This window comes from Phalacrocorax carbo, chromosome 4, assembly GCF_963921805.1.
Source record: "Phalacrocorax carbo chromosome 4, bPhaCar2.1, whole genome shotgun sequence".
Taxonomy (NCBI): Eukaryota; Metazoa; Chordata; class Aves; order Suliformes; family Phalacrocoracidae; genus Phalacrocorax; species Phalacrocorax carbo.
In genome coordinates, this window is record NC_087516.1 from 14,242,721 (window position 1) to 14,267,921 (window position 25,201).

Consider the following 25,201-nt stretch of genomic DNA (forward strand, 5'->3'; position numbering starts at 1 on the left):
ACAGATCCATTTACCTACAGTGGGGCTGTGCTCATTTGTATTTTCTTATTCTTTCTACCTTATGCTGCTTACAAGGTATATTCAGAAGTGGTCAGCTCTCCGAAAACAGTCTGCAGTGTCTGTATTTAGGGTTAAGGGGAGAAAGTGCAGTTGTTCATTATGTTAAATGTCACAATAAAGATGTCCTATTATGGAAAAAAAATGCAAATTAAGATTTGTGGACCCTCATTCAACAGATGCCAGTTGGATCACAGTACTTGCAGTTTTTCATGTCTGGCAGTGTTTGTTTGGGTCTAGAAATAAGAGAGCAGCTGTAAAATGGAATCTAATGGCTTAGAGATGGGTGGATTGGCAGAGTTCAGTATTGCACAGCTCTCCTGGCAACTTGGCAATGCTAGAAACACTTAATTCACTCAAACCAGTTTTTCTTTAATGGAAAAGAAAAATTAGCTTACAGTGCTGAAAGAAATAGGATTTTCAGTCTGATCTTAGTGTCACTAAAGCAACAATAAACAACAAAGAATAAAGAAAAGAAATATAATTTCACAAATGAGGTGAAACTGTGCGGGGTGAAAAAATCTGTTTGGTCTCCAGAGACTTCATGTGAATGGAGGAAGGGTGTGGAGAAGTTAGTAACTCTGGAGAATGGACTGTGCAAGTGCAAGGTCCTGCACCTGGGGAGGAACAACCCCCTGCACCAGTACAGGCTGGGGGCTGAACTACTGGAAAGCTGCTCTGCTGAGAAGGACCTGGGAGTGCTGGTGGGCAGCAAGCTGACCCTGAGCCAGCACTGTGCCCTTGTGGCCAAGAAGGCCAATGGTATCCTGGGGTGCATTAAAAGGAGCGTGGCCAGCAGGTCAAGGGAGGCTATTCTCCTGCTCTACTCTGCCCTGGTGAGACCATGTTTGGAGTGCTGTGTCCAGTTTTGGGCTCCCCAGGTTAAGAAGGACGTGGAACAGCTTAAGCAAGTCCAGCGGAGAGCTACCAAGATGATCAGGGGATTGGAGCATCTCCCTTACAAGGAAAGGCTGAGAGACGTGGGTTTGTTCAGCCTGGAGAAGAGAAGACTGAGGGGGAATTTCATCAATACCTATAAATATCTAAAGGGTGGGTGTCAGGGTGATGGGACTAGGCTCTTTTCAGTGGTGCCCAACAAGAGGCCAAGGGGCAATGGGCACAAACTGGAACACAGGAAGTTCCACCTCAATATGAGCAAAAACTTCTTTCCCGTGCGGGTGCCAGAGCAGGGGCACAGGCTGCCCAGGGAGGCTGTGGAGTCCCTTCCCTGGAGACATTCAAACCCCGCCTGGACGCGTTCCTGTGCCCCCTGCTCTGGGTGTGCCTGCTCAGGCAGGGGGGTTGGATGAGATGATCTCCAGAGGTCCCTTCCAACCCCTACCATTCTGTGATTCTGTGCACAGTAATATCAGCAGACATGTTGACTTTTCTTAAATAGCTTTGTAGAATGAATCTACTGATTCACTGGCATAGCCCTCCAAGCAAACTTTTCATTTCTCCAAAGCAGCAGTTCTTCTCAAATATCCTGTTGCTTGCACTATTACATAAAACCATGGCAAAACTATTTGTTCTAAATACAGCAGCTTTATTTTTTTTATTAACTGAATTTGAAAAAGTGCATGTGGCCTAGTGCTAATTAAGATTGTGCGGGTATCTTATTCTAATGTGATAGGGACTACAAGTTTCCGTAACACCCTGATCTGGTCATAATTAATCATGACAAGGATCCTGTTGAGCTGAAAGTGATTAGTTCCAGGCTAATTAAAGGTCACTGCTGGCTACAGTTTTGGGCTTCATCAGATAGATGATGTTATCCTACTTTTCCATTGCAGACAGAAAATAATTAAAGATGATGCAAAAAGCGTGAAGCTGATTTTCCAAATCAGAAGCATAAAGAAGTATAACAGTATTACTTACTCCAAAGATCTGAACTTATTTCAGGGAACTAGCTAGTGTCAAAACAATTTCTTTGTGAGGCAAAGAGATGAGAAAACTATTTTTGGAGCTGTAGTGAAGTTAACTAAGGATAGTATCACCCTACCATGGTACACAGGAGGTAATTATGCTACAGAAATGAAGGCTCTCTCCTGGTAGTAATGCCAGACGTTGTATGCTCTCAATTTATTGCAGCCTTGTCAGCCACCCAGGCAGCACATTTTGGCAGACCACGTAGGCATTTTCTGACTAATATGAGGTAGGAAGCATAGTGTGTTGGGAAGATAATGGAAAAGGCAGGCTAATATGGAAGACTGGTCTCCATCTCCTGGCTTTCCAGCCTAGCTTCCTGGAGCTGCCATGATCTCTTCTGCAATTCCCCAGTCCTCCCCCAGGGCCTGACATTGTCTAGTGGGGTTAGAGGATCTTCAGAATTATTTTAGTCAATGACATGTATAACTAGAGGTGGCACCTTGTAGAGATCTGCAACAGCTTCTGTGCTCTTGCAGTCATCCTCCTCCTCCAGCTCCCACTGTGCTTGCCGATGCTTCTCTAACAGCTCATGGTAAGCCTGAAAGAAACACAACAGGTATATTTAAATAGCTGAAAAGGTTTTGATCACTTCTGATCAAAGTGATCAAGATGGAGACTCCCTTTTTACAAGGAGTCCCATGGAGAGGACAAGGGGGAATGGACACAAGTTGCTCTTGGGGAGATTCCGATTGGGCACCAAAGGAAAATTTTTCACACTGAGGACAGTCAACCACTGGAATGATCTCCCCAGGGAAGTGGTTGACTCGGCCACGTTGGACACCTTTAAGAGTCGTCTGGACAGGGTGCTGGGCCGTCTTGTCTAGACTGTGCTCTTCCTAGAAAGGTTGGACTAGATGATCCCTGAGGTCCCTTCCAATCTGTGATTCTGTGATTCTGTGTGATTCTGTGATATCAGGTGCAGATATATATATATATTTCTTGTTTTTCAAAGAGCCTCTGGACTCAAGGCCCCATCTGTTCCTGGACAAAAGGATCTGCCCACTGTGGCAGCAGAAAGGCTTAAATCTCTGATTTGCTTTATTATTTGCACACAGGCATTTCATACTCTTAAGACTCAGTTGTGTTCTGTCCTGCAGCAAGTTGCCCAATCCTGGTCCCCCTGTCATAAGCAGACCATTAGCCTAAAGGTTAACTAAGTGTTTTTATCAGCTTTCTAAGGTGTACAGAATAAAGCATCTCTTGCACAAGTTGTGTGGCTCTAACTTGGTCGGGGAGAGGTCTTAATACAAAATGTCTAAGCTTTGTTTAATGAAGTTGGGATGTGTCCCAGACTTTTGAATGATGTGTACAAGGAAAATACATTCACAAGTGCTCGGTGGCTACCAAAATGTTGATAGAATTATTTGCCTCAAGTTATGAAGAGCCAAAGAAGTAAAATGTACTCTACTGTTTTGAAGTGCCTGAAACCTTTTGTTTTGAAGTCAGGTGTTGCCAGACAGGCGTTGCACACAAGAACAGTAACTGCATTATCCAATTCATACAATATAATTAAAGAACTTGGCCCTGCAGTACAAAATTGCAGTGTTGAGATCAATAAATTTTGACAGTTTGCTACAGCTGGAATTGAGTCTTCTCATACAGTAATTTATCTAAGTTATTAGATTTCATCAAGTTTAATGCTGCTGGATGTAACCACTTTAACCTTAAATTATTTCTTTTCATGAAAATTGAGGATTGATTTTTTTTTATTTCTTAATAACTTGCGTCTGTAGTTCTCAGCAGTTATAGTTTTGCAGCTCTCAGCATTTACAGCTAAGAACTCTGATTTTGTATATACATTCTGAACAATAACAATAGACCTCTGTAGAAAATATGGCCAGGAAAACATTACACTGGCCATTGTATACCACATTAACCTATCTATCGCAAACCTTCTCCAAGGTATCCTGCCAGCAATCGTAATGAGATTGCCCTCTGCTTATGTGAAATTTGATACTCTTTTGAGCCTCAGTAACTTCACAGGTACAAAAGCAATTAGATCAATGCAGTCTGTTTTCTTCTGTAATGCAGGCTAGATACTTTCCTCCAGAGATTTCCTATATTGAACTAAACACACAGTATCTAAGTAAAAGATGTTTTCTACAAAACGTGCCATCTACCATTAACACCCTTTGGTATTTTGTTACAATGTGCCAAGACCAAAACTGGAGGAAAAGCCTCTAGGCAAACCTAGGCAATAGGGTGTCTGACCCTATCCTACTTGTGCTACTATACGCGATTCTCGGGACGACCCAAAAATCCCAATTTTATGGAACTGGGAGAAATCTGTGACATACTTGGCCTTAAAAATTAATGGAACAGTGAAAACAAGCTTTTACATGCTCACCTTAAGAAAATCATGGACATCTTTAATATGAAAAGTTTTACTGAGGAAACTCCCTTGTTCAGCTTTCTGTCTGTGTTTGAACTCTTCTCTCTTCTTTGCTCGGCACTCCAGTCGTTTCAAGATCAGGTCTTTACTTTGCTGGATACATTCTGGAACATAAACCACCAATGATTAGATACCACAACTCCACAGGGAGAAAGTAGCATCTGCTACTGTCACACAACATAAGCTCCCAGAAATCTGTTAGTGAGTGAAATAGGCAAGTAATTACCATGCAGGATTTCAAATTTGTTTCTTACCCTGATGGTCTTTTTAGATGTGAACTTTTGGGTTGTTACATGGCACTTAAATCTCTCAAGTTTTTGGATCACTACCATCCTGCCGCACCCTCCCCTTCACTGCTGCTGCTGCTATGTAAAGGCAGCAAGTTAGTTCAACAGATTCCTATTTGCAGCACCCCAAACCTCCCCCTCCTGCTTTGGGAAGGTCCAGAAGTGGCCATTACCTAACTGCAGAGATGCATATGCTGCTGCAAGGACAGGGGCGGTAACATTTGGTGGGTAGGAAAGGTCTAGAGCAGTGCTAGTTCAGATTAGCTTGAACTGGCATGCAGCCATACCAGGCTTCCAGAGTGACTCATTCAGGAACCTGCAGCAAAAGTTGTCAAGATCCCTCTGATTCTGTGCTAGTACTGTGAAATATTTGGGACTGAGTTCTTCCCCCCTTCGTCCCTGCTACAGCTGCAAGTGATTTATAAATTCATGAGTCTATCTGGACCCTGTGTTGCAGAGCGGAATCAGCGCTTACGATGTTCTGCCACTACTTCATGTCTCGTTGCCTGTCCACCTGAGCAGGACTTCATTCCTTCCTTCCACCCACCCTGCCTCAGACCAGTACTTCATTCCTGACAGAGGCAGCTAACGGGGAATGCAAAACTACAGCCATCTGTGGCTGCTGTCCTGCCACTGCATCAAGCTGCTTTAACTAGGAGGAATTATTTTGTGGAAAAATAAAAGAGGGTAGTACTGCAGCACCAAGCATGTTACTTATTCTCCATGCTGATTTATCGTGCTTATCCACAGGCTGATGATGCACTGACAAAACACTTGAAAGTACACTGAAAGTACAGAAAAGCCTGTAATAAAAATGTCATTTGAACAAAGGTAGCAACTGTTATTTTTAAACACTACTTGATTCTTTACTACTTCCTTGTTTGTATCCTAGGAGCTCAGCCTTGCTGCTCTTTGTTCTGCCTGTGAATTATAGGTACAGTTTAACTTATGTATTTAGGGGCTCATAAGCAAGGTCAACATAGACTCTCATGTGAAAATGCTGCACTCCAGTCTTTTTCCTTCTAAGCACATTTAATTTCTAACTAAAACCATGAGGTTGATAATGACCTCTGCACAGGCTGTACTAGCTATAATTTATAGGTATTTATAGTTATACATAGCTATTTTGCATAAAATCAAGGCCTTGACAGAGGTATTTTTGCTTTGGGACAAGAGAAACTTGACAAAATGGGGGGAAAACCACCCACAGACATATATTTATGCTTAAGGAATGTTAGTGGCTGAACCTATGCAAAGACTATGAACTAGGCATCCCAGTTTTAGGAGCAAACATCCATGAAATAATCTGTATCACAATATAAATGAATTCATGAGAATCAGCCAACTGTTCACATGGTTAATTGATATCTTTAAAGTAGAGCAAGCCTGCAGCATGGGAATTCTGATCACCTTCTATCATGAAATGACTGGCTTGGTAGGTGAGGGAAGAGCAGCGGATATTGTCTACCTTGACTTCAGCAAGGTTTTTGACACAGTCTGCTGTCAGATCCTCATAGAGAAGAGGATGACATAAAGGCTGGGTAAGCAGACAATACTATGGATTGAAAACTTGCACAAGGTCCACCTGGAAGCCAGGTGGTATATGAGTGGTATACCCCAGAGGTCAACACTGGGTCCAGTCCTGCTCAGTATCTTTATTAATGACCTGGACAATGGGGGCAGAGTGCACCCTCAGCAAATTTGTAGAGGTCACAAAAAATGGGACGAGTGGCTGATACACCAGAGGGTCCCGCTGACATCAAAATAGGGCCCTTGACAAGCTGGAGAAACAGGATGACACATATCTCATGCAGTTCAACAAGGGGAAGTCCTGCACCTGGGGAGGAACGACCCTAGGCACCAGTACATGCTGGGGGCCACCCGTCTGGAAAGCAGCTTTGCAGGAGGGTATCTGGGGATTCTGGTGGACACCAGGTTGAACATGAGACAGTTACGTGCCCTTGCAGCAAAGGATAATGGTATCCTGGGCTGCATTAGACAAAGAATTGCCAGCAGGTAGAGGGAGGTGATCCTTCCCCTCTACTCAGCACAGGTATCTACTCCACACCTGGAGTGCTGTGTCCAGTTCTGGGCTCCCTAGCACAAGAGAGACATGGGCAGACTCAAAAGAGTCCAATGAAAGGCCATGAAAGCGGAACTGGGGTGATGGACTGGAACATCTCTCCTATGAGGAAAGGCTGAGAGAGCTGGGACTGTTCAGCCTAGAGAAGAGAAGGCTCAGGGGGATTTTTCAATATATATAAATACCTGGAGGAAGGGTGTAAAGAAGACAGAGCCAGGCTCTTTTCTGTGGTGCCCACTGACAGGACCAGAGGCAATGGGCACAAACTGAAACATGGGAGGTTCCCTCTGAATGTTAGGAAACACTTTTTCTGTGAGGGTGACTGACCACTGGTACAGGTTGCCCAGGTATGTAGTAGAGTCTCCATATTCAAGAGCCATCTGGACATGGTCCCAGGAACTGGCTGTAGCTGACCCTGCATGAGCGGGGGGCGTTGGACCATACGACCTCCAGAGGTCCCTTCCGACCTCCACCATTCTGTGATTCTGTGAATTGCTGACCAGGAAATATGGCACAATTTACCAACACGAAGCCTGAATGTGAACAAGCAGCACTGCAACAAGAATACACTGCAATGAGACTACATTCATTCTGACTATTCAGTTCACTGAACTCTAACCTTGATACCATTTTGCTAGGACAGTTTTCTTTAAATATACCCACAAGTACCAGAAATGTTTCTGGAAGATGTATGAGAGTAAAATACTTGTCACTGTTTTCCTTTTGGCTGAACATGTACCATAATCTTCCATGAGTGCTGATGGGAAGCACTGAGCCCTTGATACAGCACCTATCAGAGAAACTGGGGGTATGCTTCTCAACATGTTGAGCATTACGTAACATGCAAAGTGACACAGGGAGAACCTTAAATCAGTGGATCAGTCAGCTTAGAGTTTGCTCTAATTGTGTACTTTACAGATAGGCAATGTGAAGGGCTGCAAGAAGAAAAGGCTTCCTTTTTAAAGTATTTTAGTGTGACAATAAAAGTGAGGTTTATTTGAAGATCGTAAGCCTTAAAATTATCTTTTCGCAAGAGTGATAGTACAACTATGTTTTGTATATCTTCTGGCTCCACATGCTAGCAGGAGATCATAAGAGAGTATTCTGCACATACACAGCTGTTACTGTCCTTAATATTAGCCCGTATCACCAATAATGTCAAGTACATGAACAGTGAATGGAGAATTCTAACAAACACTTGTAACAAATGTGACTCTTCTTCAATCTTCAAATTAATGAATTAAGGTATAGATTATGCGAACTGTAGAATAAGTTCATAGTAATGCCTGAAACAAGACCTAGAAGGCTTGAAGCCAAATTTCCTATTCTAAGCATCCACCCTTCATATCAATAGTGTTCTTGGGCAATTCATCAATACCTTTTTAAAATAGAGGGGTATAAGACTGAAGCCATATTTTTTTCACTACCTAATAGAATAATGAGAACTCACACCCATATTTGTTAAGTCATGAGCTCTGGTCTAAGTACTCACCACTACTGAAAAGTGCCAGCTGTTCCCAGAAGGCCTTGTGCAGATCCGTTAAAAGTTCTTCCTTTTGTTGGACTGAGAGATTATTCTTTACAGTTAAATGGTCCAGAATATTGGATACCATGTTTAATCTACACTTGCATTCTTCCGGTATATAGGACTTCAGTGAATCAATCATTTTCACCATAAGTTCCCAGTTGAATAACCTTTCCTGAATGTCCTAAAACAAACATTAAAAAGTCCCGTTTAGAAACCAAGAATGGGTCTTTGGTTGTGCTAGTCCTTTCATTGAGTTATTCATTCCCACACTATACAGAAAACTGAGAAAGCTTCTCAAGACCATGTGAATAACAATCTTCATGTACACAAATACTTCTGAAAACCTTGACTGGTGTAGGACAGCAGTGGGTTTATCACGTGTTTGGTTGCCAGAGCTAATTTAAAACTATGAGTGTTTTTCATTATTTGTAGCTGTCAATAAGATATTAAGGCAGAAAAGGGCAACAACAAGCTTGCAGAACAAACTTAAATACTCAAGGGGGAAAGATAGACAACATGTCATAGGGGCAACATGGAAGTCCTGGGCCACTTTTCATGGTACCACCAACACACCAGTATGGGCCTTCATTTTGAAATGAGGACTGATTTTGATACTGCTGGGATTCCTTCAAGTATGTGGTCAGCTGCAATTCAGTAAATATACTAAAAATTAGTATAATTGCCTATGACCCAGCAGGTTTCATTGCACTATTAAAGAAGTCCAGGATTACAGCAGGGAGCAAGATTTCCTGGGTGAAACTGCAACTACTTTAGACAATGCTGTAAGGTGGTAAAGGGTGTGACAACTCCTGTAGTTAATGGAGACACAAAGACAATGACCTTTGCAATGAGATGCAAGCATCACAGTAGTGACTTCAGGTAGGAATATTTCTTGTATCTGTATCCAAACACGTCACTTGAAGTCTGCCTGTCTGAAGGAACTTACTGTACAGTAGCCTGGCATGGGTCAAGTGTGATCAGCTGCAAAGACTATTTTCATACCTCGCCAGCTCAGTTTATGTAGCTGCTCCAGTGCAAAACTAACAAGCTAATAGTTACTGTGTCTGTTTATTAGTAAGCCAATAAAGCTAGCTATCCATTTATTCTCCAAATTACTAATAAATGCAGTGGTCCAGATTCTGACTGTACTGTTAATCTAGAAATTCTTTCAGTATGTCCTGTGCAAAGCAAATAAAGGATCTGCTGGATTTAACACAACATAAAGCATAGTGCTGCTGCATTTATAAACACTTTTCCCCTCTTAAGACCATACCACTAAGATGTTAAGAGTTTTAATCCTAGTTAAAGTCATTGGAGGCACAGAATCGGACTCAAAATTTAAATTAGGATCTCTCAGTCGAAGTGAGATAAATACGCTGAAAGAAAAAGAAATGTCCTAATGCCCAGGATAACGATCCTCCTTCATTGGTAGATCTAGTGCTCCTGCTCCTAGATCACCAGCTGCATTAATATCACTTTCCTAATATGACTGCCTAAAGGGTATTTTGAGAATTAGAACTCAAGCGCAGAGAGTTCACCCTCCTGTGAGCCTTCATAAACTGCCATGAAAGTTGAGCTCTTTGCAACAAACCTGAAAGAGACAACTGAAGCAGTCTACATCATTCCTGAGGCAGGACTGACAGACTGTACACTTGCATCATTCTTTGTGTTCAGATTGACCCTCTCAACTTTTATTTCTTTTTTGTACTTTACCATTGCCTGCAAATCTTGAGATTCACTTAATAAGCTTTCTACTGCAATCATCTTCTCGGTCAGATCCATCATTATCTTTGCTGCTTTGGCACTTGAGCATTTTGATTGGTCCAAAAAAGCCTGCTGGGCTTTGTCAGTCTGCTTCCAGAAAGCTTCCATCTGTGGAATATGAATCAAAAAACAATCCATGTTCCCTCATTAATCATCTAGCATTTCATTACAGTGAGAGGCTTATGAGACTACTGAGATACAAGTCACTGAGACTATAGACAGCTTTCAGTATTAGTTACAGTGAACATTTTGAAAAGCTAAGGAGCCTATTTACTATATGACAATACGGTGTTGGTGGCACATAACCAGTAGGTCAATCCTAATATTTCTAAATGTAGTCATTCTGTATAACTTGCTAAGAATTTGTTGTTAGTTGTCCACATATTGCATCTAAAAAGTCTGTTATGTTGTTAGTATTAATGGGAAAACTGAAAGAGATAAACTGCAGCACTTTTCTCTGGGAATTTTATTTAGCTGTGGGAGCAGGCATTCCACTCAAAAAAGATTTTTGCTAAAAAAGAAAAACTGAAAATTGTCACTATTTTTCACTATCAAAGCCCTTCACAGCCACATGCTACATAAGCACTTTATTAGCTACACTGGAATTACGTACTTTATGCAGTATCAGCACAGTGCATATGCCCATTCTGATATATTATCATATGGGTAATCTCTAGTTTTAGGCTCTAATCCCACAAACACTTAGGACTGTGCACAACTGTGAACATTCTGTGGTCTTCAATGGCATTACTAGTACACATAAAGATAAGAAAATGTATCCATCGCCAAGATTTGTATTAAGTATCTGTGAATTTTACAAAAAATGGTGACTATGGCATCTGTGAGTATGGAAAAAAACCCCTTTATTTTACGGAGGGAAGAGTGGATTAGTTCAAGGTCTGCTCTATATGAATCTGCATACAGGGAAATAATTTTCAATATGGATGAAAAGCATCTGCTGGCATAAGAGTGACAGACCCACTGAAGGATGACTGTCACTGGTGAATAACTGCCTGATGTTGCTCAGCGAGGCTGCCAGGGAGTTTTTACGTGACTATCTCCAGAGAACTCCAAACAATCAATTTTTCAAAGAGCAAAGTTAAATTGCAAAAGAAACTTGACGCAGATGTACCATCATTACCAGGACTTCCACTATAAAGCGAAAGGCACAGAGAATCACAAGAAAGCTGAGAAAATTCCTAGTGAAGTGCTTAACCATCAGCCATTTAAAAAATGCCAACTCCTCTATGAAACAGGCCCAAGGCTGAGATAACAGGCTGTTTAGTTCAGGGCTGAAGTGCCACAGTCAATCAGCACAGGCAGCTCACAGAGCCATCAGTCTGACTAGTCAGCCTCTTGTTTTCATCAGCAGTGAATTTGCTCAAACCTCAAAAACAGGACTGGGAGAAGGATATCTTCCAGATTACTCAGTTTACTGGAAAATAATATGCAGAATAGTCTTAACCTCCAGTTTTCTAGCCTGCAAGCTATTTGGACACAGTGACACTACTGTAGAGAAAAAAAAAACCACCAGACTTCACTTTGAGAATGGCTGCTATCAAACTGTATTTTTTTTTAACATAAAAAACCCCATATAAGTGTATTATCATGTGCAGAGCTGCTAAGGCAAAATGTTTTGCTAAAGTAAATGTGCAAAGCATGCTAAAAGGTAATTATTTTCTTAGTAATTATTTCAGCTTAAAAAATGTTTTATAGTCTCGTATCACTCTCTTACTCAGTTATGGAGGACTGAAGAAAACAAGGTGCTAATACTCCTAGAAGTCAGACTATACCAGGCTTGAAATAAATCTTACCACCTGACAAGAAATAGACATTTCTCAGCTCTAAACCCAGTGCAATAAAACAGAGTTTGTACAAAAAAACACACTGGACCCAAACAGAGCTGGAAATAGTTCGCTGGAGCCATGTAAAAATGTTTTCAGGACTCTCACACATCACACATCTAAAGTACTAACTGTGGACTAGTCAACACAACAGTTTAAAAGAAATAAAAAAGCACTCTGCATCAAAAGAATAACATTAAAATAAGATTTTAGGAGAAAAAATATTAGAAAGTTACATTATCTATTATGTGCTCAGAATATTCTCTTTCTTTCCTTTCTAAGTCTTCTAGAGTCTGGTACTCTGAATTATGGGCTCCTGACATCTCAGTATTCTGAAGTCTGGAGTCAAGTTGTTTCTGTAATTCTTCAAAATTCTGGGAAAAAAAAAAGGCAAGTAATTTGTTAAACAGAAAAACAGACATAATTTCTAATTTCAGGAGTGAATTTGTATGTCAGCTGTAGCTCATTGCTAAGGAAGATGAACAAGAGCATTTGGAAAGTTCTGTCTCTGGGTAATGCACCTCCTGCAGCAAGCAAAGAAAGCTCAAGGTATATATATGGCAGCTCTTAACTACACTCAATACAAACACATTTCCCCTAGTATGTGAGTACAGTCAAGACTGTTGTCCATCTCCACTGAATTAAAGTTTAGTAAACACTATTCCTTGAACTTTCATACTAATAAGCCTTTGAATTTATCCACAAGTATTTTTATTTTAATGCACATGCCCCATCTTAAATGCCAGCTGTGAGTGTATACGCTGTGTTTGAAAACACTGAGAGGTATCCAGATACGATAATCAGACAGTGTTTCCTGCAGAGTACTAGCACACACGGATGAACACACCTCTAATGTTCATAAGGGACAAATTACAGGCTACATGATTGTATGGCTTTTTGAAGTTTTTCAATCCTTTGAAACCAGGATAACTTTTTCTGAAAGCTAATGATACTGACAAATACTTGTCTTCTGCCCTTACTTGGTAGCTTGGTACTGAAATGGATGATGCTTCAGTTGTGAAACATGCCTTACATAACAAGCATTTACTTTTAATACCACAGTTTTGGGTGTCAATGCATTAACTTGATACCCTATGTCTTAAAGAAATGTAACCAGATTTTGACAAGCTTCACAAACAGGTTCATCAAAATCCCATGAATTTTTCTTACAACACAGAATTAAAAGAGGAAAATGCTGTCTGTGATAAATCATATAACCCTCGGTCTTGCCAATGCAGTGCTCATACAGTGGTTTCCAGTGCTAATGCTTTTGTTTATTACCAATGTCTCTGTTACATGGTATCTATAATCAGCCTCATCCCTTACGTGACATCCCAACCCTAGGGCTGTCATGCTTCCCAGACTTTTCTCTCCAGAATATAGGACATAGGAATCCCACACTGACACTTAAACAACTGGCCTACTCCAGCAATTACTACATCTAATAAACAAGGTCCAGTCGTTGTCTTGCAGCAGCTCAGTTAGGTGCATGAAGACACCAGTGCCGTCAAGCCTCATTGAGGGTTAGGCTATACTGGGAAACATGCCTGATCTGCATTACCTGTTTATAATTTGAAGACATTACCAGTGGTCCATCAGAAAAAGGGATCTGTACACCAAATCTCACTTTTCATTTAGTAAATACAACCAACTCTAACACTAAACCTGAGGATTTAAGGCACAGAACTGGTTTTAAGGCAAAATCTATTTTGAAATAAATTATTAGGTACAACTACAGAGATTCCTGATATTCATTCACAGACTGAGAGACTAAACAAACAAATCTCAAGAACTAGAGCTGGCAAGCCAATAAACTTTAATGCCTAAATGTGAAATTCCATCTGTATGCAAGAAAAAAAAAATCATTACTGTAAGAAGAATTAAATATTGGACTAGGCTGCCCAGAGAAATGGGGGAGCCTCCTTCAGTGCAGATGTTCAAGTCTTGGCTTGGCAGGACACCTGATAGTCTTATGTTATTCCCTGCTTCCTGCAGAAGGCTGGGCCAGACGCTCTGCAGAGGTGGCTCTCAACCCAGACTTCTCTATGATTCTAATCTGGAAAATGGAACCAGTAGCTCTTCTATTTTGTTCAGTTTTGTAAAACTTTTTTTCCTTCTAATAGTCTTAAAAATAGTATTGTGACTCCACTTGAAATGCATATTGACTATCAATGTGTGTCATCTAGTTCAGAAGTGGAAAATGGATTTTCATAGAAGTATATCGAAGAAGAAAGGATAAAGCGGAAAACAAGTATATTTTCCCTTGATAAAAAAAAACCAAACCTGGAGTTTCATTTTAGTACTTTATTTCCTGCTATTTTATTATCAGTAATGATACCTGGAACCAGACAAAGACCTGATAATTAGAAATTTTTAAATCTGAGTGAATAAGTTTCACAATATTCTATCTGACTGAATGGATTCGACTACAAAATACCTTTATTCTTAACAGATGAGACACATCACTGGACTGATCACGTCCTACAACAAGAAAGGGGAAATGTGGACAAGGCAATGGAGAGAATCAACTAACAAGGGGGTTTCTTTGCATTTCTTCTGAAATAGATTAGAGATGACACTGCTGTTTTTTAAAAAGAGTAGGTGAGAGAGCCTGCTGTGGCAGCTTGCACCAAGTGGTCAGATTAACTCTTATTTTCTGTGGTCTGAAATATTAAGCAACAAACCCACTTACATTTTCTTGAATTAAAAGGATCTTCTTTAACAAATCATCAGTGATCTTCTTTTTATGACAAAGGTCTGTGAGGTATATTTTGAGAACCTGTATAAACATCTGTTCAAAAGGAAGGAAACAAAACCCAGGGTAAGTGCCTGTTCAACATCGTAATGACATCTTTGTGACTTTTCGTGATCTAAATCCATCAATGTGACTATAATGAATCATAAACAAAATAAACAAAATATGTGGGGTTTTTTGTTGTTGTTTTTTTTTTTAAGATTGTAACACTACCGTGTTCAAAACGATGTTTTTGAATACTGGCATAATTTTTGCTTAACCTCTTTTCCTCTTGTCTCGATTAGAGTGCCAGTGTAAAGACAGTCCACTTCATTACTAACTGCTGCAGCATTTTCCAAAATGAAGATAAAAATAAATGGAATTTAACAGCCACCTGCCATTACTCATGTACTTGAAAACAGATGATGCAGAAGCTGCCCACTTTAAACATGTAACAACATAAATAAAACCATATTTATATATACAAACAGTTATTGAAGACAACATTTCAGCTGAGCAAAATCTGTAAAGTATGTTATTATTAGAGTTGCGTAGAACAGAAAATGGTAAAGCAGCCGTGTTTTGGATCCCACTGGCCAATGTTTTGGATTGGAGTTTAGCAAGTTTTGAAGACACGACACCAAGGTACCACATACATTAAAAAGGGAAAAACAAAAAGGAAAAAAAGAATTCAGGAAAACACTGAAGGAAGAGGATACATTTCCTTTTCCTAGAACTGATGCTAAGAAAGACTGACTCTGAAATCAGAGCAAGCAAAGTGGAAAAGGAAGAAAATATTCTCTAAACTGAAATCCTTTTGCCCTTTTCCCCTGCTAGTGAAAATACACAGCTATTCAAAGCCTCAGCTAAAGGTCAAAGTCATCTGCCTTTTAAGTCACTTTCTGGTGGTCCACAAAGTATGTTAAATGCTCATTTCCTCAATGTTTCTGTGATTACATCACCACGTTGTTAACTTATCTTCATTTACAAATGGATGATTAACTTTGAGATGAAGTTCAACCTTCTGTAGCCAAGCTAAATTTCCTTCTGGAAACTGATCTCAATTTCCCTTCCTCATCCACTTAGATGGGAATAAATCCCATCAGAAGAGAAGCTGCTTTCCAGGTTTACTTTCATGCTTCCTCTTTTGGATTGTGTAGAAATTTGTTCAGAAAACCCCAGAGCAGAAATATTCTTACTGCATTTAACTTTATATCAGAAATGACCAATCTGTTTAAACAGAGGTTGGGAAAGAAGGGGAGGAGAAAGCTCTATACTCTATGTGCAGACTTAAATTAACTTAGCTTAAACTCAGTAATGGTAATGTTTCTGTACTTGGTCATAACTAATTACCATAAACAATTGTATACATCCTCTTTTGGTTTTTTCCTGTCAGCTTTGGATGCTATGACTTGATGTAGTTAGCTATCTATTGTTTAAATGGGTACCTTAATTCCTCTGTCATAGAAAATCATGACTATTGTACATATGACAATACTACTGGTTCAGTTGAATTGAATTTTAAATTTTATTCGAAGAGCTTGGAGTCCTTGGAGTTGCAATGCACAAGCACTGTCCTTAAAACATAAACTCATCTATTAAATATATATTTTTCCTATTTTTATGACCCTCAAGTGCTGTACATTATTCTCTGGAGTAAAGTTTAAAACCAAATTTTTACATTATCTGGTCTCACCTCCTGTATTTCACAGCCCAAAATATTTCTGCCCCAGTCAGCAACTAAGCACCACACAGCCACTTGCTCACTCCACCCACCCCAGTGGGATGCAGGAGAGAATTAGAAGAGCAAAAGCAAGAAAACTCATGGGTTGAGATATGAACAGTTTAATAATTAAAATAAAATAGTAATAGTAAGGATTATAATAATAATGATTATGATAATAATAATAGTAGTAATAATGATGATGATGATGATGATAAAATAAAAAGGAAAATAACGAGAGAGAGAAAAGAAGCCTGGAAAAAAGGGGGGGGAAAAAACCCCCCACAAGCGATGCAACTGCTCACCACCCACCGACTGACACTGCCAGTCCCTGAGACACCATTGCAGCTTCCCCTGGCCACCTCTCCCTGGATAACATACTGGGCATGACGTTACATGGTACGGAATATCCCTTTGGCCAGTTTGAATCCGCTCCCTTGGCTGTGCCCCCTCCCCTCCTGGCTTCTTGTGCACCCAGCAGAGCACGGGAGGCTGGAAAAGTCCTTGACTGGTACAAGCACTACCCAGCAACAACCAACACATCGGTGTGTTATCAACATTGTTTTCATACTACATCCAAAGCACAGCACTACGCCAGCTGCAGTGAAGAAAATTAACTCTATCCCAGCTAAAACCATGACAGTATTTTACTCCTTTGTCAAAGTCATATATATGCAGAACAGAGAGAAAAAATAGAATACTGTAGAGATGCAACTCTGCTACACTACTTCCCAGCCTGTTAGCAGTCTGTTATTTCCTGGAATGATACTCAACTAAGATGTTCAAAGCAAATAGCTATAAATGAGACATGAGTACTTACCACATATTTTTCTTTTCTGAGTTCAGTATCAAGAAGCATGAGATCTTTTAAAATAAGACTGCAAAGGCAGAGCTTAACATCAAAACTAGAACAAAGATTTAGAGTGTGTTAATATCAATCTAAGTGAAGGTCACATAAAAGAGCAACACCATATAATAGTTTCATTTAATCACTACATTCTCCTAAAAGCATTGGCCCTAGAACAGCACTTAATTTCTCCATTGCCTTCTCTTTCAGTTAAAATATCTCCACATAAAAGTAATCAAAACAAAATAGTGCTTTAACAAAGTTGGAGTTGCAGTTCCCTTTACAAAAAGGTGAGGTAAACACAGGCAGATTCTTCATTGCCTGTACCTTCCCCAGTCCCCACATTGACACAAATATAATCATCTTTATTCTTGCTAATGAGAATACAGGCACATATGTATTCATCTAGGGGTATCTCGCTGTTGTGCAGCTGAAAGAAAATCAGAGCTGATAAGCCATTTTGATTAGCTCTACCTGCTCATCACTGGAGTGTCTGAGAAAGGAAAAGTTTTCCCACAACGTGACATGAGTAGTTCCCATTAAAACAGAGGGAACAGACCGCTGCCACTTGCTGCTCTCAAGGCACCTTTTGTGTGACTTGGCATTGTACAGTGCAGAGGACTCCATCCCCAGCTGAGCATGCCACTGCATGTGTGAACTGAGCATACAAGCGAAAACAAAGGGATCTCTTTATCAAAATAGTTATATACCTTTTAGGAGACTGCTTTTGCCAAAGTTCTGATTCCCAGATTTGCATAAAGGACAAACTGACTTTCAATATGCAGCATGATGTATTACTTTAATCTCCCCAACCACTTCTTTAGGGTTATAAGCAGATAACCCTGTCTTGAGTGAATGTATGCGTTCAAACCCAGCCTTTGGTTTACACCAGACCTTCAGTAATTGTCCTGAAAACCACTAGGCCATGCTAGGAAATGACCAAACACGAGGGCAGGTTTACCGCTTACCTCTCACATGTTAGCACTTCAGGGAAACTGATCACCTTGAGGAAGGCTCGAGCCTGAAACCTGTCATCGCTTGTTGTGGAATGTATTGTCGTGGAGGAACTGCAGTCCTCTTTATCTCCCTGGCTCAGGGATCCCAGGCTGCCTGACATAGATGTCTCCATGATCTGATTAGGCAGAACTGACTGCTTTGGATTCTCATGCAAAGATGGATTGGATGAGCCATCTGCCAAAGGCTACAGTCAAGGAAAATTTACAAGGTCAGTTAATACAACACAATAAAGAGATAAACATCTCATCAGTTTGCAGCATTTGCTTTCAAGCGAAAAAATTAAACAATATACACAGCAAAAGTGTTTCCACGTAAATTAAGATTCATCATACTGACAGGTTTCTGCATTGCCCAGCAAAGCATTCTTCCATTGTGGTTATCCGTCTGGTGCATGCTTTCTCACTGAAGGGCAGATCCTTGTGGAGTTTCTCTTATGTCTCCTTGGACAGACCCAACTTCCACTAACATTAGTGGGAAGAAAAGTCTCTTGACTACAGTGAAAATTGCCCAGACACCATGTAAAGAAAGCACTGCAGGTTTCAGGGGGAGCTGAAAGCAGCTGATGCCTTGCAGAATAAGCCCTGAGTCAATGGACTATAAACACAGACAGATCCCTATTAAGCAGATTGGCAATAAGTTTTCTTCCAGTACTTGACTCTGTAATTTGACACAGAATGATTGTCATTAATTTTTACAAGTAGACTCTAAAACCTTACCCTAAATTTCTGATTGATGGGATAGATCACTTTTGCCTTCAATGCAAATGCCGTGATGTTACTGTTCAGAGGAGACTCACTTTCCTGTACGGAAAAACAGAACACCATTTGGGAACAACGCTAGACCTGACAGTTGTTCACTGTAAGTATTGCATGCCCCTTTTGGTCACACAACTTAGAAACTCCTATCAATAACTAACTATTCATTGACTGTTTCTGCTTTGGCACAAGAAGTCGTCTCATCAGACTCATTCAGAGTACGAAACACAGAAGAGAGAACTCTGTCATTACCACTGCTCAAAAATGTTTTTACTCCTGCATGGGAAAATAGGTAATAGCTGCTATCCACAAGTTATTTTCATTTCGTGTTCCCCCCCTCCTTTAGTAGCAACTAAAGATTTCATATCAGAGACTGAAATTATCTTAACAATAGAAACTACTAAAGGATAAGCTCCATAGATATCATGGCTACACATTCTCACTTTCAATAAAGAAACAATAGATTAAACAAAACTTGTCATTGTTTTTTTCCAGGAAGAACTTTTATAGTACAACCCTTACCTATAATCTAGAGAAAATACCAATGTTTTTCCACAGAACTTTTTATAGATAATGCATTCTTTTCATACAATCTGCTATATCACATAATCTGACTTTCTGCTCCTCCTCTTTCCTAGCCATTGCTTTATGCACTGGAACAATGGGATAATCAGCTTTGTTTTCTGAGGTTATGTGTGGCTTAATAAAAGGTTGGCTAAAAGTAACAGATAGAATGTTTAAATCCATGCTTCAGCAGCTTTCCTGTTCTAACATTTTTGGCTTTGTCATATGAAATGAAAGAATCTGATTTGTCAAAACACAATTTTCTTTGTATAGATTTTTTTCTAGGAAATATCAAAGCACTAACAGAGTCTAAAAATAGAGACGGGAAGGGAACAGCAAACTACGTCATTCATTAGACTCTTTTATCATTGCACCTTTTCATCTCCATTTCATATATTTCCAGAAGTCATTTTTGGATTTACTGATAAAGTCAAAAGCACGCGGTCAGCACGTAAAACACTTGCTCACACTGAGCAGTCCCACTGCTGTTGTACATATTCAGGGATAAAAGCTGACAGATCATTGCTCTGCAATGGCTGGAGGCAGAGCAGCTCCAGTCCAAAGCCATAAAGCCATATCGCAGTGTGCTAGAACTAACACATCCTGCTTCTCAGCAGGCATGAGTAATACACAGTTATTATTAATATGGTAATTATGGTATTATTGCAACGTGGAAGGTCTCAAAATGAAAATACCTGTTTTTCTGAAGTGCTCTAACCTAACTAAAAGCACTTCCCATCTATGTTTCTCCATGAACTGTCAATTTGATGCTAGTAACTGCAAAAGCCTCTGGGATTTGGAACAAATGAATAGAAAAAAACCCCCATAACTTCAGTAGTTAGACAAACAGGTGGAAGGAAGTCCCTTCAAATAACAAGGTTACTTCTTAATGTGTTATAAATGAGCTAACATGTTTGGGAAATGGATATAGTTGTGAATGTTCACCTTTAAAAGACTGTGATCCTATTTCAAAAGGACTGGTAATTTGAATAAAGTTATATCATTACCTAAGTTCTCCCACAGGATTTACACTCCAAAGGAGAACCTAATCCATGCTCACTTGTTATGCTGTACTTTAACTTGAGCAAAATGACCAACCACAGCTTGTAACCATTCCTGATCACAAAACTGAAAAGAGGATTAATTATCTGTCAGGATTTAAGCCAATAGTAAAATGTTTACAATAACGTCTGTCTTTCTCTTTGTCTTGAAACCACTTCGCCTTACAAGCTAAGCACCAGACTGCCTAGCTTTAAACAACACTTTCTGCATGTATTTAATTTATGTTCAACAGACTGAATGAGTTAGCTGAACTGCACATTTTTTTAAATGTGCAGTTTAACTGACAACCTTTAGCTTCACCAAGAACAGTCAAATCAGCTTTAGGTGACAGGCTGTGATCTAACAACTAGACAGTAGGACTGGTTCCCAAGTTATTTTGTGATTATCTAAAAAAAAAAAAAAGGTATTTGAATTCTTAATTACGGTTAGGTTAAGTTTACACCTTCTCCTACTTTTCTTTCCAAATTGTTTCTCTAGCTCTCCTTGAATCCCAGCTCACCACACTGGTGTTTCAGTACTTGTGGTCGCTTGACCTCTGCACTGTACCTTCACAGCTGGTACCTGATGGGAGAACTTCCTGTGTGAGGAAGCCACTGAAGATGCTGCTGTTTGCAAAAACGTACTTGTTGTACTTCATTTAGTCTTTCTGACTCCATTGATCAACTCAGTCCAACTGAGAGCTGGAGTCTCTAAGGAGGCTCTAGAAAAAAAGTTTTTGTTCCAGATTGGACCTGATGAGGGAACTTTGTTACTGTTAAAATTTCTCTAATAAATCTCCTTCTCCAGAAAATAATCCACTGTCAACTATCAGCACTGATTTCAGTAGTTAATTACTTTTTTTTATGTCAATACTGGTAACTTTTCCCATCAGGCTCTTGAAATTAAGGACAATGTAGAGACAAAACCAAAGAAGTCCCTGTCCAAAAAGAACTCAGGATCTTGATTAAAATATCCAAAAAGAGTCCCCTGAGAGAAATGGAATTCATAAAAGGAATGAGTGCCTGAAATTGTTGCATTCATAGGCAGCCATCAACTCCCACTCTCCTTCTTATGCTTTTTCTGAATACTTTTTAAGGGCTCAATTCCAAACCCAATAAAATTAAGGCAGTTTGGACTATGCCCTGAATGTGCTCATCGCTACTTCCAGCAAAATGGACATCCACCAACAAAAGCAGAGCTTTACCTCCAGCACCATTTCCTCTTTTGATGTATAGGGTTCTGCTTTACTTTTCATGAGTGTGTGCTCTTTTTCATCAGAGTTGAAGCTTTCCAGAAGTCTCTCGGAATCATCCTTCTGAAATTCCGAGAGAAAACAGATAAATTATGACACTGAGATCATGCAGATTCACTGGAAACATCTTTGACAGCAGCCTGGATACATTCATGTCTCCATCCTGAAAATTATTTCAGCATTAGTTGAAAATCTTGGAAAAATACAATCTAAAAATGAGCACGAGTTTTACATATAAGGAAGGAATAATTAAAATTAATGAACTTTATGATTTTTGTCTGTCCAGAGTAGAATTTTAATCTGAAAAGTTGTTAAGAGGCTGTAAACATGTCAAATCAATCCATCTGCTCTCAAAATGTCTTACTGCAGACTATGGAGAGACTCATGGTCTGAGTTCAAACCTCTCAGTTAAAGCAAATTAACTAAAACTGTCCATAGTTCCCTGCAGTGAAAAGAACGCCCACTATTTTTGCTCCCCTGCTATAGGAACAACTTCCTAAATTAAGTTTTACATGTGGGAAAGTTCCTGTCAGGAAGAAATAACCATCAGAAAATGTTCAGCATCTTCCTTCCTGAAAGCAGCCCATATCACTGGCCTTGACTTCCCTAACAAACACACACAGACTGTGCAGGAACAAAACCTCCTGCTGCACATGCTCTTCCCTGTGCACTAGATAGACCAAAAAATAATAATAATGTGGGTCAATGCATCCAAACACAGCATTGCAAGGAATTTTTTAGTGACGGAAAAGATGGCAGCCTCCCTTCCTCGACTACTTCTAAAATTGTTTTTCAAGTTTTCATTCCACTAGCTGCTTTCTGATGTAGTCTAATGATATGGCTGCAGCCACTATGCACGTAACTGTCTTAGGGAAGGATTCTCCTTGAATTATTTGGACGCATGGCATATAAAGTAGCCCATTCTATCAGAATATAGAGAACTGCCCAGCCTCTGAATACATTTCACTCCTCACGACTTGCTTCTATCACCTCTCTGGAACTTAGATGCTCAATAATACAGACCATATTCTAAGTGTAGTCTCCAAAATTTGGTGAACTGCACATGCTGGTTCCTAAAAATCTACTAACGACAAAAGAACAGCTACAAGACTGCCCCAGCAATCTTGTCACTTACTTGTCCCAAACCAGAAGTTCACAAAATTTAGGTTAAGTGATCGGGACTTGTGGAAGTAGCCATGTTGGGTTCACTGCTGTACCGCACACCACAGCCACTCCAAAAGAAGAATTTGCCTTTCTCATCTTATTTCTCTGACTGTTCATATTCATCCAATATTCATTTTCACTCCTTTACATCTCCAGCACTATAATTTTAAAAGTATTTGAATTTTTCCAGGATTAATTTCTTTCCTAACCTTTCTAATCCCACCACCTTCTTCTCCATTTGTTTTTGCCCTGTTGTTTTTGCAACTGAAGTGCTACTGAGCTGCCTTTTAGAGCATTAAGTTGAAAAAAACTAAGTCTAACTGTAATTACTGTAACACTTCATCAGCTAATCTACCAGAATACTGTAATTAGACAAGCCCCAACCCAAAGGGTCACAAGAGCCTCCAGGCAACACTGTATCCTAACAGGAGAATATTGTTGATAGAAATCTATTACAGTACACTATGTGGTCTGAAGTTACCATGGTAAAGGTCTCTTCTTAAAACTCTCTCAGTGCATCCTGTGCACAGATCATCAGACCAATAAGGCACTTAACTGCATGCACTGAAGTCCCACAGATTCAGGCTGTGATCTATGAAATAGTGATTAATTGGGGCTGAATGACAAATGCCGGTAGCTTACCACGCTGCCTATGGCTACTTCGGAGTCCAGGTACTTGCCCTGCTCCCACGGCACGGATAACTCAGCTGCCTGGGAAGCCGCGTGGCATACTTTGGCAAACTGTCCCTGCTTTTACTTTGGATGCAGAGGGCTGTAAAACGTGCAGTTCAGTACCTGCTATACATGCAACAGGCTTACTTCGTAGCATCGGTGGGGCAGAGAGTATGAAGAAGGAACAGGCATGGACAGCCTAAGGTAGCCCTGTTCAATTTGGGAAATCAGACCCATAGGATACAACCTGCCCACCCTGCAATGTGCTCTGTACGCACCAGCAGGCAGTTTATTCTTCTTTCAAAATAAAAAACTCCTTTACAGCAGCAGCATTGATTTTAATGGCATTTAAACATCTAAACGCATCTGAAGATCTGGGCCAGAGAGAACTGACAGCTTCTATTCCCTACTGACATAAATTACATGAAGGATAAAATTGTACATGGCTATATTTGAGCTGGTAGTAGCAGTACAATAAAGATACCACCTATTAAGGCAAGGAAAATGAGCAATTGAATCAGAGGGGCTTGTGCTCGCACGGGACGCATTGATCCACCATTTGAAGTGCCTCTATTACTAGGCTAAAGCATGGCTTCACACAGAGTTTCAAACCTCCTACTTAAAAGCAGTTGGCAGCAAGAGGATTTTTCTCTTATGTCATGTTTAATGATGATCAACACTAGCAGAGATGCACACGCAGCAGAGCTGTTATAGCTGAAAAAAAGGTGTGGTTAAAACTGAAGCTAAACCAGACCCCCCACTGCAGGCTGGCAGAATGCTCCGCAGGGCTCCGAACTGACCAGCTGCGCCAGCGCCAACCATTGCTACATCCAGCACGACTTGGGACTAAATGCGACGGGAGAAGGAAGCAGAAGTCAGAAACAATTCTCAGAAGATATATCTGCCCGCTAGAGGTTTTGCGGGTTGTCTGCTACCTCTGCAATCCTTGAGTCCAAACACTCTATGTAATAAAGAGGTGCGAACCATCCACCACAGTCCTTCAAATGGCAAGGCAGGTACATTACTAACAAAATCGCATGCTTTAGAAAGCCCTGTTAGTTTTGCAAACAGTCAGATGTACATACCCGAGAAATAAAGGAGGCAGAATACATATGTACCCTCAGCACAAAGTTATTGCTGTGGGTTAGTACGAATACTCTGCTTGTGCTGTGTGTAAAGTGAATTTTGGAAAAGTTCGTAAAATGCTTTGGAAATCGGATTGTTCATACTGGTTTAAGATGGAAATTAGTGGGTTTTTGCAATTATCTCACTAAGTTTCTGCAAGCCGGGTACATCTTCCACTACCCCCCAAAAGGAACACAGCTTCCTACAAGAGGTGATGGCTACGAGAGGCAACTACTGGGTCGCCTTTGAAGATACAGGCCAGTAGGGCAACGTTCAGAACACGTAAGTACTTAAACCGGCCTCTTTTTTGAGTCAGCCCTTTTGTTTCAGTGAATTTTTAAATTAAGAGCACAGTAAAATCCTTCCCAACAGGGGCGCGTCAGGAATTAGGGGGCTCCCCGCGCACCACCGAGCTCACCCCGA

The 25,201-nt window shown here is 40.2% G+C and overlaps 1 protein-coding gene across 1 annotated transcript in view; it reads right to left on the reverse strand.

The window, feature by feature from the left end:
- The window catches only part of EVC (EvC ciliary complex subunit 1), a 58,737-nt gene that overhangs the window by 33,182 nt on the left and 354 nt on the right, over nucleotides 1-25,201 (reverse strand). Inside the window, exons 2-10 of the mRNA XM_064450782.1 lie at nucleotides 21,770-21,880; nucleotides 18,922-19,005; nucleotides 18,157-18,389; nucleotides 17,162-17,246; nucleotides 12,121-12,258; nucleotides 9,990-10,148; nucleotides 8,241-8,457; nucleotides 4,334-4,482; nucleotides 2,426-2,524 (exon numbers count right to left, since the gene is read on the reverse strand). Coding sequence (XP_064306852.1) covers nucleotides 2,426-2,524; nucleotides 4,334-4,482; nucleotides 8,241-8,457; nucleotides 9,990-10,148; nucleotides 12,121-12,258; nucleotides 17,162-17,246; nucleotides 18,157-18,389; nucleotides 18,922-19,005; nucleotides 21,770-21,880 — 1,275 coding nt within the window. The remainder of the gene's footprint in view (nucleotides 1-2,425; nucleotides 2,525-4,333; nucleotides 4,483-8,240; nucleotides 8,458-9,989; nucleotides 10,149-12,120; nucleotides 12,259-17,161; nucleotides 17,247-18,156; nucleotides 18,390-18,921; nucleotides 19,006-21,769; nucleotides 21,881-25,201) is intronic.